The following is a 16,069-nucleotide window of genomic DNA, read 5'->3' on the forward strand; positions in this document are numbered from 1 at the left end:
GAAGCTTCTCCTTTAGTTTTAGTCCTGGAAAACGCCCCCCCTTGGCCCCTGGACAGGTAGAAACAACAACCTCTTTGATTGACAAAGCGCTGCATTGGCTGACGAAAAATATGAGGATATCTCCCTGGGGCAAACAGCAGCTAGCAGGGGAAATTATTATGGCTAGAAGGGTATCCTGGCTTGGGGACCACCCGAAAAAACTAAGGGAGACTGCATAGCCTTGAACTTTTCAAGTCCTGAGGTATTGCCTAACGTATTGGCAAATATATTTCCCCACAACAAAGGGACTCTGCCATGATCCCACTAAAGCTCGAATTTATTTACAATAGGAGATGGAGTGTAGCGAGCCTCAGCAGATCATGGCCAAAACGGTTTCCTGTGTTAAGTACATTGGGGAGGGGTGTTCAAACTAGGGACGGAGGTATTAGCTTGAAAAATCGGTTTGGGGTTTTGACTGACTTGAACGAATGTGATGGACTCCAGAGTGCAGAAAGATTTGTGGCTATGAAAGTAGTAGAGTTTGGTAGAATGTACGGTCCTAAGGATCAGGGTAAGGCACAAACCAACAAGACCCCTACACCTCAAATAAATTCATTGGAAAGTTCCCACCTTATAGGGCTGCCGTCAGAGTCCAGGGATCTTGGACAATCAACCTGCTTAAACCCAACCGGGGAACGTGATTACCCTGGAATGGATGGGTTCTCTCTAGAGATGCACTGCCACATGATCACTAGTATAGAACATCAACCAGTGATTAAGGGCGTGACCTTAGGAGCTAAAATCCCGCAGGACTTATCCTGCATCTCACAAGGTGAGGCAGGGCTGGCTTTTCTTTCATGGAACCTCGCTGGAATTGGCAACAAAATAACATCCCCAGAATGGTGCAGGTTCATTGACCAGTATGACATTATCCTTTTTCACGAATCCTGGTTGATGATTTCAGTTTTTTGCCTGGGGTTCCTTAATTTTCAAGCTCCTGCTACCAAGAAATTTAAAGGTCGACCAACAGGGGGTTTGATAATTTGGGTCCGCCAATCCTTATGTTGTAAGGCGCAACAAATTAGTTCCCCATCGAATGACATCTTGTCAGTCAAAATTATATGGGCAAATGGTCAAGGGGTGGCTATTTACAACATCTATGCAAGGGGGACGGTAGGGGGACAAACATCCGAGGTAATCTCTGCTCTTAATCACCAGCTTGAGGCCCTCCCAATACAGCTGTCTATTATTGTAGGTGGAGATTTTAATACAACCTTTGAACCCCTTGGACAAGAGGATCAGTTTCTTGCTGCTGATGAGGACAGTAAATGGGGCGTCCCTCAGCTTGAAATACCTGCCATAAGAAGATGGTCAGCCGTAGCCATACAGCTTAAGGCCTTATGCTTAGCAAGAGGGCTTAGAGCAGCAAATGGGCGTACCTCGTCTGACCGCCAGGGAGAAAATACCTTTGATAATGGTAGGTATTCCAGTCGTATAGATTACTTTCCAGTGGATATAAGAGGATGGCACTGTTTGATAGACATGATTGTTAAATCTAGGATGGAAAGTGATCACAATCCACTTTGTATGGTATTTCAGGCTCATAAGGGGACTAGAGAACTGACACCGAGGTGAGAGAAAGTTACTTTAGATATTGTTGCCTCTAATAATATGCACCACATTAAATGGGGCAGATTCATTGAGAACCCTGAGAAATTGGAGATCCTTAAAAATATGGTAGTTGAAGAAGTGGCTAATCTAAACACTCACATTAGTAAGCATGATTTTCCCCAAATAATGCTTGAGGCACATATCCACTTTTTTACAAAACTTCAATTGATCTTTAGGAAAACTATAAAACCGGACAAGGGAAACAAAAAACAACCCAAGGTGGGGTGTTATAATAATGCTTGTAAATTAGCCCGTCAAAACCTGAGCACAGAAATAAGATCTAGGAATCCTTCAGGAGTGAGAGAGACAAGGAAGACATATAGGCAAGTTCAGAAAACAGCAAAAAAACAGTGGGACGAGGATCAGTGGCGTGATCTGAAATCAGCCTGTGAAGCAAAGGACTCAAAACAATGTTGCGCCATTATTAAGTGGGATAGAGGAGGTGTAGCTGAACCCCCCAAAACAATGTTGCCAAACAACAATGGGTAGACTTTTTTAGACCACAATATGCTCGTAACCCAGTTGAAGAAGAGTGCCCGCTACCCCCAACAATTTTTTATCAAAGTCAGCTTTTTACAATTAAAGATGTCAGCATAGTGTTAGACTGCGTGACTGGGGGAAGAGCTCCAGGCATGGACGGCATCCCAGCTGACGTGTTTTTAAGTGATAGACCGTCTTGGTGCCAGTACTTTGAGTTTTTAGCTAACTCTGTGGCTAGGGGTGCGTCAATTCCATCTTAATGGAAAGGCGCTGAAATAATTCTGTTTTTTAAAAAAGGTCACAAATCTCTAACCAGTAATTATAGACCTATCAGTCTTATAGACTCAGCCCAAAAACTTATAGGTTGTTTAGTGCAAAATAAATTGCAAACATGGATAGAAGAACACAATATCTTGTCCCCATATCAAGCTGGCTTTTGTCCATGCACTAGTTCAATTGACCAGGTCTTTTACTTTATAGCACTCTATTGGAGGAACGTGGCCTTAACCAATGGGACACTCTATGCGGTCTTTGTAGACCTGAAATCGGCTTTCGATTTAGTCCCCCGCTCCAAACTTTGGAGGGTTCTCGCTGAAGCAGGGATGTCTCCGGAACTATTGACTCTTCTCGTCCGCCTGCATGAGAACAACTACGCCAGAATCAGATGGGGGGCACAGGGTGAGGTGACCGACTCATTCCCTGTTGAGCGTGGTGTTCGGCAGGGGTGTGTTCTGGCCCCCACACTGTTTTCATTATACATCAACGGCATAGTGGATCATCTTAGCCGTTCCCCCACTGATGCTCCCGTTTTAGCTGGGGCCCGCGTACCTGTCCTCATGTTCGTGGACGATACGTTGATTGTTTCCCGGACCCCAAGTGGGCTCCAGAAGGCTGTGAATTCTTTTGGAGAGTTTTGTCAACTGCGCGGACTTGAGATAAACACCTCAAAAACCAAGTTCATGTCCCTGAACCAGCGGAAAACCTTCAAAGGTAAAATGTATCTAAATGGAACTCCATTAGAGTAGTTAGAGGCATTTACGTATTTAGGAATATCACTCCAGAGTAATATGGGCTGGGAAAGTCACATTGACATGGCTGTTTTAAATTTCATCAGCTTGCGGGTGTCTTATCCACCAGGTATAACGCTTCTTTCACCAAGCCAATCACACCTGCCCTAGAGATCTACAACATGAAGGTTATAAGTGCCACTTTGTATGGCTCAGAACTTTGGGGATTTAATTGTTTGAACCAACTAAAAAAGGCGGAGAATACATTTCTACGCTGTTTAGCTGGGGTCCCCCAAAGCACTCCCACTGTTCCGCTCTTATATGATCTTGGCAGGAAAAATATCGAGGATATAGCACGGTTACGGCCTCTATTATATTGGAGACGAATCTGGGCAACCCCAGAATTAGCCCACTATGCCCTTGCATTAAAAGATATTATTAGGGCAGATCGTTTTCATTCTATCCCATGGCTTATAGAGATAAGGGGTTTATTAACAAAATTGGAACTTGGCCACCTATGGGAAGACTCAGACTTTTCAAGGCTTCCTTCAAAAACAAATCTGAAAAAAAAGTATTGGGAAATGATCTGGATGTCTGCTCATAGTACTTGTGTAAATACCAATCTAACAGGTGACCTAGTTTTAGGACACCCCCGCGCCGCACGGCCACCAGCTGCTGCGAGTGCTCTCCCTCCCTTGTGCCTCGCTGCCCGACTGCCGGCTCGTGACCACGCCCCCTCCCTCGAGTGGCGTGGTCCGTGTTCAGCGCTCCTCTCCCTGTGCCCCTGGTTCACTGTGTAGTCCTGCATTTGTGCTTACTTGTGCCTGTTATTTGTATTTCCGCCGTATTGCCTGTTTAACTGTATTTGTGCTCATTAGTGTTATTTGCCGCCGTAGTGATTGTATTTTCCCGCCTGTTGCCGCCCTCCCCGCTCCCCGCTTCCCGCCACCACCGTTGACCCCGCCCCTTTTTCCTTCTGTTCCCTCCCCGCTCCCGCCTCCCAGCTGCTCCGCCCACCCGCGCACTTGGCCATATATGGCGACCGTGCGACGCAGGTGAGTGTGACCTAGTTTTAGGACACCCCCGCGCCGCACGGCCACCAGCTGCTGCGAGTGCTCTCCCTCCCTTGTGCCTCGCTGCCCGACTGCCGGCTCGTGACCACGCCCCCTCCCTCGAGTGGCGTGGTCCGTGTTCAGCGCTCCTCTCCCTGTGCCCCTGGTTCACTGTGTAGTCCTGCATTTGTGCTTACTTGTGCCTGTTATTTGTATTTCCGCCGTATTGCCTGTTTAACTGTATTTGTGCTCATTAGTGTTATTTGCCGCCGTAGTGATTGTATTTTCCCGCCTGTTGCCGCCCTCCCCGCTCCCCGCTTCCCGCCACCACCGTTGACCCCGCCCCTTTTTCCTTCTGTTCCCTCCCCGCTCCCGCCTCCCAGCTGCTCCGCCCACCCGCGCACTTCGCCATATATGGCGACCGTGCGAACGCGCAGCGTTGACGCGCAGCGGGCGCCCCGATTGTGCGCCGAAGGCGCGCCAAAGGTAAGCCCGTCTGCGCCCGTCCGCGCCTGGACCGCGCCAAGTGCCAGGACCCCTGGCCCCCACCGACGGAAGCCGAGCCGACGAACCTACAACGCCGCCGAACTCTTCGCACTCAACACCGGCGGCATCCCGGGATGCCACCGAGCCACCCCGAGGCACACCCACGGTCCCTTCAGCTGCCACGCCTGCAAGTTCTCCTGCGTCCGGACCTACCCCGCACCAGCACCCACCAAGCCGAACACCAGCAGCAACCACCTCAAGTGCATCCTGCTCAACACCCGCTCCGTCCACAGACACGCCATCGAACTCTGGAACCTCCTCGACACCACAGCCCCTGACGTTGCCTTCCTCACGGAGACCTGGATGAACGCCTCCTCAGCACCTGACATCGCCATCGCCGTCCCAGAGGGCTACAAGATCACCCGGAGGGACCGCACCGCCAACCAGACGGTAGGAGGCATAGCCATCATCCACAGGGACACCGTCCGCATCACGACCAACACCGACGACACCCTAACCACCGCCGAACACCTGCACTTCCAGATCCACACCGACCCGAACACCACCCTCAGAGGCACCCTGATCTACCGACCCCCGGGACCACGCACACGATTCAGCGAGGACATCGCCGACTTCATCAGCCCGCATGCCCTCCCCTCCGCCGACTACATCCTACTGGGGGACCTCAACTTCCACCTGGAGAACAACAGCGACCGTAACACCATCACCCTGCTCGACAACCTCGCCAACCTCGGACTCAAACAGCTGGTGTCCACCCCCACCCACCTCGCCGGACACACACTCGACGCCGTCTTCTCATCCAGCAAAGACATCGCCTTCAGCCACGCAACAGGACTCCACTGGACGGACCACAGCTGTGTCCACTTCACCTTCAAAAGAACGACGACCCACCACCACCAGCAACAGGTTGCCCGAAGAAGCTGGAACAAGATCACAGCCGACCAGCTCACCGCCTCCCTGAGCCAGCACCCTCCTGCCGGCTCAACGAACCCCAGCCAGGCCGCCGACAACCTCACGAAGTGGATCAGCAACTGCGCGGACGAACTCGCCCCTCTGAGGACCCCGCCCAGCAGACCCGGCAGCAGAAAAACCCCATGGTTCACCGACGAACTCAAGAGCTCCAAGAAGAACTGCCGAGCCCTCGAGAAAGTATGGAGAAGGGAACCGACACTGAACAACATGTCCACCCTCAAGCTCGCCACCCGGAAACACCACCAACTGATCCGCGCCACCAAGAAAACTGCATACAAGGACCGTCTGGACAACAACGCACACAACAGCAAGGAACTCTTCAACATCGTGAAAGAGCTCTCCAACACCAACGCCGGAAACAACGACATCACCCCATCGCAAGACCTCTGCAACTCCCTCGCCTCCTACTTCCACAACAAGATCGCGGACATACACAACAGCTTCAGCATCCAACCAACGCACGCCACATCCGCAGCGACGCCACCCACCACCACCCTCCGCGCCTGGACCCCGATCAGCACCGAAGACACCATCCGAACGATGAACTCCATCCACTCCGGATCTCCGACCGACCCCTGCCCTCACCACGTCTTCAACAAGGCCGACGTTGTCATCGCACCCCACCTGCGGGACATTATCAACACCTCCTTCGACACCGCCACTTTCCCTGAGAGCTGGAAACACGCCGAACTCAGCGCTCTACTCAAGAAACCGACAGCGGACCCCACCGAACTCAAGAACTACCGTCCCATCTCGCTCCTCCCGTTCCCGGCCAAAGTCATCGAAAAGACCGTCAACAAACAGCTGGCCGCCTTCCTCGAGACGAATGGATCCCTCGACCCCTCACAGTCTGGCTTCCGAGCCAACCACAGCACCGAGACCGCCCTCATCGCGGCCACCGATGACATCCGAACCCTGATGGACAACGGAGAAACAGCGGCCCTCATCCTCCTGGACCTCTCCGCGGCATTCGACACTGTCTGCCACCGCACCCTAGTGCAGCGTCTTGGCAACATCGGAATCCAGGAGAAAGCACTGGAATGGATCACCTCCTTCCTCGTCGGAAGAACACAGAGAGTCCGCCTACCACCGTACAAGTCAGAGGCCACCGAAGTCATCTGCGGCGTCCCGCAAGGATCCTCGTTGAGTCCCACCCTCTTCAACGTCTACATGAGCCCCCTCGCGGCCATCGCACGCCAACACAACCTCAACATAATCTCCTACGCCGACGACACCCAACTGATTCTCTCCCTGACCAACGACCCCGCCGCCGCCAGAGCCAACCTGCACGAAGGGATGAGAGATGTAGCCGAGTGGATGACGACCAGCCGCCTGAAACTGAACTCAGACAAGACGGAGGTCCTCATCCTGGGCTCCTCGCCCTCCGCCTGGGACGACTCCTGGTGGCCCCCCGCCCTGGGCACCGCACCCAAACCGACGGACCACGCACGCAACTTGGGCTTCATCCTGGACTCCTCCCGCTCCATGACCAGACAAGTCAACGCCGTCTCCTCGTCATGCTTCAACATCCTGCGCATGCTACGGAAGATCTTCTGGTGGATCCCCACCGAGACCAGGAAGACTGTCACCCAGGCCCTCATCACCAGCCGTCTGGACTACGGCAACGCCCTCTACGCCGGAACCACTGCCAAGCTCCAGAAGAGACTCCAGCGGATCCAGAACGCCGCAGCCAGACTCATCCTCGACATCCCACGTAACAGCCACATCTCCGGACACCTGAGAGACCTGCACTGGCTCCCCGTCAACAAAAGAATCACCTTCCGCCTCCTCACCCACGCACACAAAGCCCTACACGACCAAGGCCCGAGCTACCTCAACAACCGAATCAACTTCTACGCTCCCAAGCGCCACCTCAGATCAACCAACCACGCCCTCGCCGCCGTCCCCCGCATCCGAAGAGCGACAACAGGAGGAAGGTCCTTCTCCTACCTGGCCGCCAAGACCTGGAACTCCCTCCCGACCGACCTGCGCCTGACCCAAGACCACCTCTCCTTCAGGAAGAAGCTTAAGACCTGGCTGTTCGAGCAGTAAAGGCACCCCCCCCCCCTCCTAGCGCCTTGAGACCCTACGGGTGAGTAGTGCGCTCTATAAATGTATTGATTGATTGATTGATTCCTTGAATTTAAACCTCGCCCACTTTGTGAGGCTTATTGGGATATCATAGAGGGTCCGTTTGACCGTAAATTATATTTCCAGTTTAGGATTGGGACTCTCCCTGTAAAAGCTTTCACCTATAAATGGTCAGTAACCCGGGATGATAAGTGTCACAACGGTAAAGATTTGACTGAGAACATAGCTCATATCTTGTTTGTTTGTCCCCTTTACATAAGCCCTTGTCGTAAGTGGCTAACACCAACCTGCACTAACTTGGGCACCCGGAGGTACATTGAGGCCATAAGGATACTGGAGTCAGACTGTTCACCCTGTATAGCGATTGTTGTTGCTAAATTTTTAAGGTGGGCTTGGATCATACGCACTCGCACTTTACAGTCTCTAGAAGCTAGCTAAAGAATTCAAAGACATCTAAAAACGTAAGAATGGTCTTCATTGTATGTATTATCGTAGTGGATTTAAAATACTTTCTTACATTTTTTATTCTGTAAACGACAGCAATCTATATTTAATAACTTTTTAAACATTGTATTTGGTATGTAGTATTTATAATGTTTGTGATGGGATGTATGTTTTGCTTTTATGACATGCTGTCGAATAAAGCTTAAAAAAAAAAGGTACACCCCAATCTGTATTCCTCTATTGTGACTGATTCGATCCATCAATGCCATATGTAACTTCTTCCACACCTACTTTGGAATGACATCGTCATCTTCATGTTTTCTTCCATCCGTACATGTTTTCGTACATACCGTTTTCAATATTGTCATATGCAGATTGATGTCTTATCGTTCATAACTTAGGACATCTGGAGTGTATGGCTTCTTTATGTGCTCCGTTTCTTGGTTATTTTTGTAGACTTAATAAAAACTATCTGAACAAATAAAAAGGAAACCTTAGATAAATTATTGGTGTGCCCAATCTCACACAGGGTGCGTATAGCATATTATCTAAGGGACAAGAGCACCGGTCTTCTAACGTTTTCCCAGTCCTACATATGAGCAAAGACAGAATGATATCCCCTTGTACTTTAACAGACGTGAATCGCATATACCAGGTTTCATACCTCTTGTGCTTTGTTCGGCATTGTACTTAGAATTTCACTTTTACATCCGTGAATTTTCTTTGTCTAAAAAAGATAATAATAATCATGAAAAACAGGGTACGTTAATAACATACAAAATGAAAAAGTAACAGGTGGGGCTTACTTAGCCTTTAAATTAAATTCAATTTAATTCAGATTTATTTTGAAAAAAATGGAAAAAGTGCATAAAATCAGATTTACCGCCATAAAGATTCCACACAATATGAATCAGGAAGAAGGAACATAATAAAATGTATGATACAGTTTAAATGCATCAGCAAATGGATCCAGGCAGTTATACGCAACCTTACACATAAATCCAGTGAATTGCAAGGAGGCAAAAGGATTTTTCAAGAGCCAGGCAGATCTGAGTAGCTCTTACAGTAAAAAACACAAAGGGCATATGGAAGGCGACTCTGTCTAAAGACCAAAATCATATACTTGTTTGAGTAATATGTACAAAAAGCAACATGTTTTTTCCCCAAGAAACTGTACAGTATGAACAGACACACAGCTTGATCACAGGAAGCTCCTCCAGTCTTCTCACCTTGCCAGCAATGGTAAGTCATTTATCATAAAACTAATTTTGATTTTCCAACTTATACGACCTAACCAATTAAATACTTCTCTGGGCCCACTGAACTTCAAGAGGGAGATAAGCTCTCAATATTGGTTTCATTATTTTTCCACCTTGTTCTATTTGGTCAACTAAAAATAAGTACATGCCTTTTCCAGATCTCCATTTTTAAGGTCTAGCCTCGAGACATCTTTTCGAACACATCTTGACGAAATTGAAAAAAAGTACATTCACTTTGGGTTCTTCATGGCAAGTTTCGTGCAGATTTGTCAAGCATAAGCGAAACAAGATTTGGCATAGCCAATAGGTCTCACCTTTGTGACCTTATAAGTATTTAGTTTATGCAGCACAGTATCCTTGGTCCCAAAGACGAGACCTATTGGCTATGCCAATGCTTGTTACCCCTTCTTAGAGCCCCTGCATCTCCACTGTGCCTATTGCTGAAAGAATTACCCCCCCCCCCACCCCCCCGAAATTTGTCTCTAGTTGCGCCTCTGGCCAAAGACATGACATTGCCGGCACCAACCACAATGGGCATTTAACAGAGGTGGGGAGGCCAAGAATTCACGTGACGATCTGAGCCAGGGTGCTGGCTTGGCTCTAAGGGCCCAAAAACAAGCCGAGTCTATAAAAATAATATGTGTCTGCATGCAAAACAGTTGGAACTTTACTGGGGTTGGCGCTCGTGACAGACACCTCAGGGGTCTAATGAAATGCTCGTCTGTATTGTGCGAACTGTTGACATTATTATATTTATGAGCCACTTTTATAGACTACAGCTTGAATTCTGGAAGAGTTACAAAGCCTTCAACCTTCATGGGTCGATAAATAATGAAGTTCTCTTAAAGTTGGACATTTTTCAGCGATGAGACACAGTGTAAATTGTGGACTTAAGAGTTTTATAAAAATAATCTTACATTACTAAGAGACTAGTCAGTTTGACTCCTACTACAGTGTAGTGTCTCTGATCGACCACAACGCTCTGCCCTCAAATGCCTGAACTGTAATCAGTATCTGTTGTTGTGCATCTCTACCCCTGAGTTCAATTTTAGTAAAAATGGGGTTCATTGATAAAATACTATGCGAAGTACGCACCATCTGGGGCTGCAGCCGTCTCAATGAATCACAGGGCACCTCGAGTTGCATTATCTTTGCACTATGCTGGATTATGGCACCCTTATTTTCCAATGTGCAAACACCAGCCTAAACAGGTGCTTGTGGGGAGCGTGTGTTTGGTTGCAGAAAAAAACCAGGCATTACTTAAAGTACTTTGACAGTGCAAATTTGAGCATGTACACATACACATACACAGCTGACACACAGAAGACACACCACGTGTGCACACAAACACACTGCAGACAGTCACTGCAGTCAGACACACACCGGAGCCAGGCACCGCACACACAGACACAGCAGATAGGCACCGCAAACAGGCACCGCATAGAGACACACACACACCGCAGACAGACACCGCACACACACATACAAATGATGGGTGTTTTACCGTCGTCCTGCCGAGGGCGGTTGGGGTATGACGGCATGCAGAGAGCGGGGAAGTATGGAAGCAGAGATTCTGTGACTGCTCACACACAGAAGACACACCATGCGTGCACACACAAACACACCACAGACAGGCAGTGCATACACAGACACTGCAGATAGGCACCTCACACACACCGCAAACAGGCACTGCATAGAGACACACATACAAATGATGGGCGTTTTACCGTTGTCCTGCCGAGGGCGCTTGGGGTATGGCGGCATGCGGAGAGCGGGGAAGTATGGAAGCCGAGATCCTGTGACTGTGAGCGCCAAAAAAGTCAAGCAGCGGGGAAATATGAGGAGGAACTTGCACGCCGGCAGCAAAAAAAATGCACTATTGCGCTTCGTATTGTTTATGAAAGCGGGCACCAGTGTTGTTTATACGGGCGCCCGTGTTGTTTAACGGGCACCAGTGTTTTTTTGAAAGCGGAGAGGAAGGAGAGGGGAGGGAGTGCTGCATGCCGTGGCCTCTATCAAATAAAAAAACAAGCCAGCGAGTGGTGTGCGTGCACAAGATGCAAACAAAAGAGGGCGCGCGCGCGAGCGAGCAGCCCATCTGTTTTCAATTATCGCGCCCGCGTCTGGGCACAATAATTCAAAACAAATGCCGCCCGTGCGGGTAACCGCAAGCATTAGGTTGTGGGCGTCAACATTGGGAGAAAAAGGTGGGACAAAAGGACGCCTTTGGCCAATTGCGTGCTGTCTTTTAACAAAAACGCACGCAAAGGCCAATGGAATGTCAGGACTTCGAGCATGAGCTTGCTATCTCATGCATGAAGTGCTGGTCAGCTCCAAGAGGCTGTATCCTTAGAGATGCGCATGCGTGCTGCGCTAAGGATCGACCTAAAAAGTGGGGTATCAAAAGGGACATTTCCTATTTACTACCCAAAGGCTTCTTTGCTGTTTGATACATAAAAAACAGCTGAAAAAAATTACATCAATCTTGCCATGAAATTAGAACTTTACCCAACGAAGCGCTTTGCCCTAATTTAGTGTAAATCCAATCCATAGTGTTTGAGGAATCAGCATTTAAAAAGTGTTCAAAGCTGGGTATGAAAATGTTAAAATTTAGAGGTACCTGTATGGTTAATTCATGGAGTCATGAAAGCTGTCTCTAAACATAGAGGTCGGCCTTCTGAGCACAACAGAAGAAATCGCTATGAGCGATATATTCAATTTAATTAATTTTGTTTCAAATATTGCACCATGCAGTTTGTCTTTGAATGAGCCTGTAATATGTTGATCTAAAAGAATGGATACAAGAATATTGCAATTTGAACAAGTTAATAAATGGATGAACTAAATAAAAACATAATTTAAAGACAAACTGCATGGTGCAATATTTGTAACAAAATTAATTAAATTTAATATATCTCTCATAGCGATTTCTTCTGTTGTGCTCAGAGGGCTGACCTCTATATTTAGAGACCGCTTTCATAACTCAAATGATTAACACTCCAGAAGTCAGAGAGTGATACCTCCGAAGCACACAACAAATGTACAAACAATTACAATTTGATATGCTTGTGCACAGCCAAAATTAAGGAATAATTCATGGAGTCCCAAATATCTAGTTTCACAGATCTAAAATTAAAAAAAGAAAACAATCTGATTGGACAAGAGCTTTCTCCCCAGTCAAATGTTTTGGTTCCGCAAACCCAAACTCGGGTGAGTGGAAGCACTCTTGTTGGCTGGCCACAACATCAGGAAAAATGCTGCAGGCAACATTAGAGGACATTGGAATTCGGTCTGCATGCCCTAATTAAAAGGAACTGAAGGGGTCAGGGTAAACACCCTGAATTTTCATGGAATGCATCTATCATATTATATGATGAGTGTAATGTCAATCAATCAATCATAGCATTTGTAAAGTGCGCTACATACCTGTGAGGGTCTCAAGGCACTAGGGGGGGAGCGCTGCTACTGTTCGAAGAGCCAGGTCTTGAGGAGTCTCCTGAAGGTTAGGAGGTTCAGTCTGCCGTAGGCGGATGGGGGAGGTGTTCCACGTCTTGGCGGCGAGGTGGGAGAATGATCTGCCACCGGCTGTCACTCTTCGGATGCGGGGGACAGTGGCGAGGGCGTGGTCTGCAGAGCGGAGCTGGCGGGACGGGGTGTACAGGCTGAGTCGGCTGTTGGGGTACGCTGGTCCGGTGTCGTGGCGTGCCTTGTGTGCGTGTGTGAGGAGCTTGAATGTTATCCTCTTCTTGATGGGGAGCCAGTGCAGGTCTCTCAGGTGCGGTGTGATGTGGCAGCGGCATGGGATGTTGAGGATCAGGAGTGCAGAGGCGTTCTGGATGCCTTGGAGCCGTTTCAGGAGTTTGGCCGGGGCTCCTGCATAGAGTGTGTTGCCATAGTCCAGTCTATTGCTGACGAGGGCCTGGGTGACCCTCCTTCTAGTTGTGGTGGGAATCCACTTGAAGATACTGCGAAGCATGCGGAGGCTGTTGAAGCAGGAGTAGACGGCATTGACCTGCTTCGTCATGGAGAGTGTGGAGTCGAGGATGACCCCCAGGTTTCGTGCGTGGTCGGTGGGTGTAGGGGGTGCTCCTAGTGTCGTCGGCCACCAGGAGTCGTCCCAGGCTGAGGGGGTGGAACCGAGGATAAGGAACTCCGAATTGTTCGAGCTCAGCTTCAATCTGCTGTTCCTCATCCAGTCGGCGACAGCCTTCATTCCTTCATGGAGGTTGGTTTTGGTGGTGTGGGGGTCCTTGGTGAGTGAGAGGATCAGCTGGGTGTCGTCAGCGTAGGAGATAATGCTTAGGTTGTGCCGTCGGGCGACGTGGGCGAATGGTGCCATGTATACATTGAACAACGTTGGGCTGAGGGATGATCCTTGGAGTACGCCGCAGATGATCTCCGTGGCTTTGGAGCAGAAGGGGGAGGCGGACGCTCTGGGTTCTCCCAGAGAGGAAGGAGGTGGTCCAGTCCAGGGCCTACTCTTGGATTCCGGCATCGTGGAGGCGTGCTTTTAGTGTGCGGTGGCAGACTGTGTCGAAGGCGGCTGACAAGTCCAGGAGGATGAGGGCCACGGTTTCTCTGTTGTCGAACAGGATCCTGATGTCGTCGGTGTCGGTGATGAGGGCAGTTTCGGTGCTGTGGTTGCTATGGAACCCGGACTGAGATGGGTCCAGGATGTTGTTCTCTTCGAGGAAGCTGGTCAGTTGTTTGTTACCTGCCTTTTCGATGACCTTCGCCGGGAACGGGAGCAGGGAGATTGGTCAGAAGTTCTTTAGGTCCTTGGGTCCGCCTTGGGTTTCTTGAGTAGGGCGTTGATCTCTGCGTGCTTCCAGCTCCCCAGGAAGGTCGCTGTCTTGAAGGAGATGTTGATGGTTTTCCGGAGTTGGGGTGCTATGGTGCTGCTGGCTTTGTTGAAGATGTGGCATGGGCAGGGGTCTTCCGGGGATCCGGAGTGGACGGTGTTCATGATCCTGATGGTGTCGTCGTCGTTGATGTTGAAGCTGTCGTGGATGTCTGCGATCATACGATAGAAGAAGGTGGCCAGCGAGTCGCACAGGTCTTGTGACGGTGAGATGTTGTTGGTGTTGGAACTGGGGTTGGAGAGTTCCTTCACTATGCTGAAGAGCTCTTTGCTGTTGTGTGTGTTGTTGACTATGCGGGCGCTGAAGGTGGTCCTTTTGGCGGATCAGATGAGTTGGTGGTGACAGCGGGTGGCGTTCCTGTGGGCTGTGTAGCTTTCCGGTGTTCTTTTGCGGGTCCAGTTTTTTTCCATTTTTCAGCAGGTTCGCTTTGAGGCCAGGCGGTCTTTGGGCAACCAGCTGGCTCTCTTGCTGGTCTGGGTGTTGGGGGGTTTCTTGAGCGGGGTGAGGGTGTTGGCGCAGTCATCGATCCATTTCTAAGGTTGCGGGCTGCGGGGTCGGGGTCGGTCGGGTCTGCGGGTGGGCTCTGGGCGAGGGCGGTGGTTAGCTGGTCCTCTGTGATATTGCCCCAGCTGCGGTGCGGTGGTGGGTGGTAGGTTTCCAGAAGGTGAAGTGGATGCAGCGGTGGTCGGTCCAGTGGAGTTCGGGGGTGCGGTCGAAGGAGACGTGGGTGCTTGCTGAGAAGATGGGGTCAAGCGTGTGGCCGGCAGAGTGAGTGGGTGTTGTGACGAGTTGTCTGAGTCCAAGGATGTCGAGGTTGTCAATCAGGGTGGAGGTGTTGGAGTCGTGTTTGTTCTTGAGGTGGAAGTTCAGATCCCCGAGGGGGATGTAGTCCGTGGAGGCGAGGGCGTGTGTGCTGATGAAGCCGGTGGTGGAGTTGCGGAACTGTGTTCGGGGTCTGGGGGGTCTGTAGATGAGGGTGCCTCTGAGGGTGGTGTTGGGGTCAGTGTGGATCTGGAAGTTCAGGTGTTCGGCGGTGCTGATGGTGTCGTCGGCGTCTGTCGAGATTTTGAGGGTGTTTCTGTGGGCTTTGGTAATTCCTCCACCTACTCCATTGGTACGGTCCTTGTGGGTGATCTTGTAGCCTTCTGGGATGGCTATGGTGATGTTGGGTGCCAAGGAGGGGGTCAGCCAGGTCTCCATCAGGAAGGCGACGTCTGGGGCGTTGGTGTCGAATAGGTCCCTGAGTTCGACGGCGTGTTTGAGGGCAGAGCGGGTGTTGAGCAGGATGCATTTGAGGAAGTTGGGTTCTTCGGTGGGTGGGTTGGCGGGCCGGATGCTGGTGAAGCTGCAGCTCCGGCAGGAGAAGGGTCCTTGGGTGTGCTGCGGGGCGTCCAGGCAGCAGGTGCGTGACCGTCCGGCATTGAGTGCGTGGAGGGTGCTGGAATCGTAGCGGGGGTGGGTGTTGTGGTGAGTGCGGGGGCCAGGGGTCCTTGTGCTGGGAGCGATCCAGGTGCGGATGGGCGCAGACGTGCTTGCGTTAGGCCGCCTTCGGCACGCCAGCGGTGCGCCCACTGCGCGGCCTCCATATGAGGGGGAGTGGGAGGGAGGAGCAGCTGGGAGCCGCGAGCGGGTGGCGAATGGGAGCTCAGGGGGGCAGGGCCGCAGGGGGCACAGCGGCAGGAAAAGAACGGGTTGGGGGCACAGAGGGGCACAGAAGTACAAAATACAACAATGCTAATCACGCA

The 16,069-nt window shown here is 50.4% G+C and overlaps 1 protein-coding gene across 1 annotated transcript in view; it reads right to left on the reverse strand.

The window, feature by feature from the left end:
- Window positions 1–16,069, reverse strand: part of LOC144772811 (uncharacterized) — a 118,507-nt gene that overhangs the window by 63,159 nt on the left and 39,279 nt on the right. The window contains exon 2 of the mRNA XM_078657390.1: window positions 8,868–8,930. Within this exon, the coding sequence (XP_078513516.1) occupies window positions 8,868–8,888 (21 nt within the window). The 5' untranslated portion in view covers window positions 8,889–8,930. The remainder of the gene's footprint in view (window positions 1–8,867; window positions 8,931–16,069) is intronic.

This window comes from Lissotriton helveticus, chromosome 8 (assembly GCF_964261635.1).
Source record: "Lissotriton helveticus chromosome 8, aLisHel1.1, whole genome shotgun sequence".
Classification (NCBI taxonomy): domain Eukaryota; kingdom Metazoa; phylum Chordata; class Amphibia; order Caudata; family Salamandridae; genus Lissotriton; species Lissotriton helveticus.